The sequence below is a fragment of the Rhinopithecus bieti genome, unplaced genomic scaffold (genome assembly GCF_001698545.2).
Source record: "Rhinopithecus bieti isolate Rb0 unplaced genomic scaffold, ASM169854v2 repeat_29964, whole genome shotgun sequence".
Lineage (NCBI taxonomy): Eukaryota > Metazoa > Chordata > Mammalia > Primates > Cercopithecidae > Rhinopithecus > Rhinopithecus bieti.
In genome coordinates this window covers 1-3,282 of record NW_016839321.1, presented here as the reverse complement: position 1 = coordinate 3,282, position 3,282 = coordinate 1, and the positions used below count along the sequence as shown (strand labels likewise).

Here is a 3,282-nt window from a genome sequence, read left to right as displayed (position 1 = left end):
GAAAGCTTTTAAAAGGCTGTTCACCACTGGCTCTTCCACTCCTGAAGTTTAAGAAACAAAATTTTCATTCCCAAAGCTTTGTTCTGGTCATTGCTGAAGTGTGCTGTGCAGCACCCAGAGAAGACTGCATAAGGAAGCCTCGCTGTTATTCTGAAGACAGTACCTTTTTTATTGTTGTTGTTATTGTTAAGAAAGCAGAGACTAGTTAAAGCTAACACAGACACTGCACGGAGTTAGCTAGTTCTTTCCGTTCAAGCAGCTTAGCCTCCCGCTATTAGTATAAATACTTGTTGACTAGGGATCCACTTGATTTCAAAGAGGATTCCTAGTATAGGAAGGGCTAGACATTTTTAAGTTTTTTCCCTGAGGAATCAACACTTAATACTGAAGATTAATTAGAAACCTAGAAATCTACCCACACTATAGGATTTTTATCGGTAAGAAAATGGAGGGCGGCATGCTTTCTTAGACTAACTCTAGTCTAGGAACTGTGTGCGTGATCCTAACACTCATTATTATTCTTCCCCTGCTCCCCAGCGTGCGGGCGCCGCAGAATGAGGAGTGGCGAGCCGGCCTGCACCGTGGACGAGGCCCGCGGGCAGACGACGCGGCGGCTCCGGGCGGTCAGTGTCCGGGACTGGGGCCAGCGCCAATGCCTCCCGGCCGCCTGGGGGCGCCGTACTCCGAGGCCTGGGGCTACTTCCACCTGGCCCCGGGGCGCCCCGGGCATCCGTCGGGCCACTGGGCCACCTGCCGTCTGTGCGGGGAGCAGGTGGGCCGCGGCCCGGGCTTCCACGCAGGGACCTCGGCACTGTGGAGGCACCTGAAGAGCGCGCACTGGCGGGAGCTGGAGAGCAGCGGCGCCCGGCACTCACCACCTGCTGCGCCCTGCCCGCCGCCGCCCGTCCCCGCTGCGGCCCCCGAGGGCGACTGGGCGCGCCTGCTGGAACAGATGGGCGCACTGGCTGTGCGCGGCAGCCGGCGAGAGCGGGAGCTGGAGCGGCGTGAGGTGGCCGTGGAGCAGGGTGAGCGCGCCCTGGAGCGGAGGCGGAGGGCGCTGCAGGAGGAGGAGCGCGCCGCGGCCCAGGCGCGCCGGGAGCTGCAGGCCGAGCGGGAGGCGCTGCAGGCGCGGCTGCGGGAGGTGAGCCGCCGTGAGGGCGCCTTGGGTTTGGCCCCCACTGCGCTGCCGCTCAAGAACGACCCCGAGGGGGACAGGGACAGCTGCGTCATCACAAAGGTCCTCCTGTAGGGGTGTGGCCACTTCCCCACCCCAGGCCAGCGCTTCTCCGACCAACGCCTTCAGCCCCCGCTGGGACCGAAGCCAGGCCCGCAGCAGCCGCTACTGACTTGGAAGCTCCAGCTAACTGTAGGGCCTTCCGCGCCCTAAGACTTCAGCTTGAGAAGCACTTCGAAGCCAGAGCAGAACCAAAACTCACTTCCATGGGGTCACCTGGGGTGCCTGGGCGGCCTTTCGTGGGCATGCATGCAAGGATGCATACGGAACACCCGAGAGCTCCAGCAGCCCCGTGAACCCAGACCCCCTGGTGCCATGACCACTTAGGGCTGGGAACCCGAACCTGGTGACTTTGAAAGGATAGAGCGCTTCATTCCATACCAAAGACTTATCACACCATGTGCCTCCAGCAGCCCAAGGTGGAGGGTGCCGGGAAATGAGAAAGCTTTTTACCCAAAAAAAGAGTTCCTAATGCATAATCTGCCCAATACCACGTTCTGAAGGGTCGGAGGGATGTCCCCTCTAGTTTCCGTGACTGCTGTAGACCCGCATCATCTCTAGCCCTCATCGGGGCAGTCCCAAAGAGCCCCCTTTTTTACTCCCCATATTATTCAACCAATACCAGGTGCACTCTGTCTCCCCTCGGCCATCTTTCCCTTGGTTCAGACCTAACGACAAGTGTGGCACATATGTTCACTTTCAGGCCTCACATCTGCCACCTTAGCAAGACATCACCTCATCCCCTTGTCACTAGGAAGAGGGTTTCTTCCCCACGTGTCGTCATAGTCCTCACCTCTGGGCTGAAGGGGAAAGCATCCCTTCGCATAAGGCTATATCTTCCTGTCATTTTCCATCCCATTCCTCTCTCACGTTTACTGGGTCTTTCCTCCTGTAGTATTCCCCCTTTCGCTGTCTCAGTCCCTCCCTTTCCCCCAGGATCTTCCTCATCAATACTCAGTCTCCCTTTCTTACTGAAAAGAAAGACTTAACCCGGAAGGGCCAACAAGTCCTTGCTACCTGTACTTCCTCCCCAGTTTTTACTCCTTCACTCTGATTCCGTTTTCTCTGCTACAGTGGACTATTTCCAAGCCGCCGCGATCTCTCAGTGACCAAATATGATGCTCTATTTGCAGCCTTCATTTTGCTTAATCTCTCCCTTCTTGAAATTGCTCTCTTGGTAGGTGGATCCTGTTTTTCCTCCAAAGAATTCCTTTTCCTGTTGTATACTGGTTCCCAGATTTTTCACAGGCCTCTTTTTTTCTCTCTCTCTTTTTTTATATTGAAAGATTCCACACATCCAGAACAAGCTGAAAGGCCAGCACAATGAATACTCAGATACATACTCTCCACTTGGATTGAATAGTTAACATTTTGCCAGATTTACTGTTCTCCCCACCCCATGCGTGTGTACGTAAAATGACATTTCACCCCTGAGTATTTCCACAGAGATTTCCTGAGAACAAAGACACTGTTCTACATGATTACAATAAGATTATCATGCCTAAAAATATAAACAGTAACTTCTTTATAACCTCTAATATGGAGCCCTTAATCAGTATTCAACAATTGTCTCCAGAATGTCTTTAAAAAAAAAAAAAAAAAAACCGGTCCCATCAAGGTTCATACATTCTTTTGGTTTCAACTCTAGTCACTTTTAGTCTAGAACAACCCCGACATATTTTCCCATGACACTTCGTGAAGCATCCAGGCCAGCTGTCTTAGCAAATGTCCTTTATTCTGGAAGTGTCTGATTGCTTCCTTAGGCCTATATCTAATACTCCACTCGTGGCTCATCTCTCCCGCAGAGTTGTAATCTCCTCTGGGCCAGGGACTCCTGAGTATCTCCAGGCCAAGTGTTCTCCCCAGGCCTGATCCTTCATGCCCAATCCCTTGCTGCATGTCTCCACTCCTCCTTGCACATCCTGCCTCTGTGAGTGGAAGAGGCGAATCTGTTCAACCCCACATCACACCCCTCACCTGATAACTAACATTTACTGGGCACTAACAATGTATCAGGCACATACTACACACTTAACATGCATTAATTA

The 3,282-nt window shown here is 52.9% G+C and overlaps 1 protein-coding gene across 1 annotated transcript; it reads left to right on the top strand.

Annotated features, from left to right (window-relative positions):
- The first annotated feature begins 448 nt into the window (after nt 1-448).
- ZBED3 (zinc finger BED-type containing 3) lies at nt 449-1,710 on the top strand. The gene is given in 2 exon segments (XM_017865997.1): nt 449-597; nt 600-1,710. Coding segments are annotated over 2 exon segments (693 nt in total). The 5' UTR covers nt 449-554; the 3' UTR covers nt 1,250-1,710.
- The last annotated feature ends 1,572 nt before the right edge of the window (nt 1,711-3,282 follow it).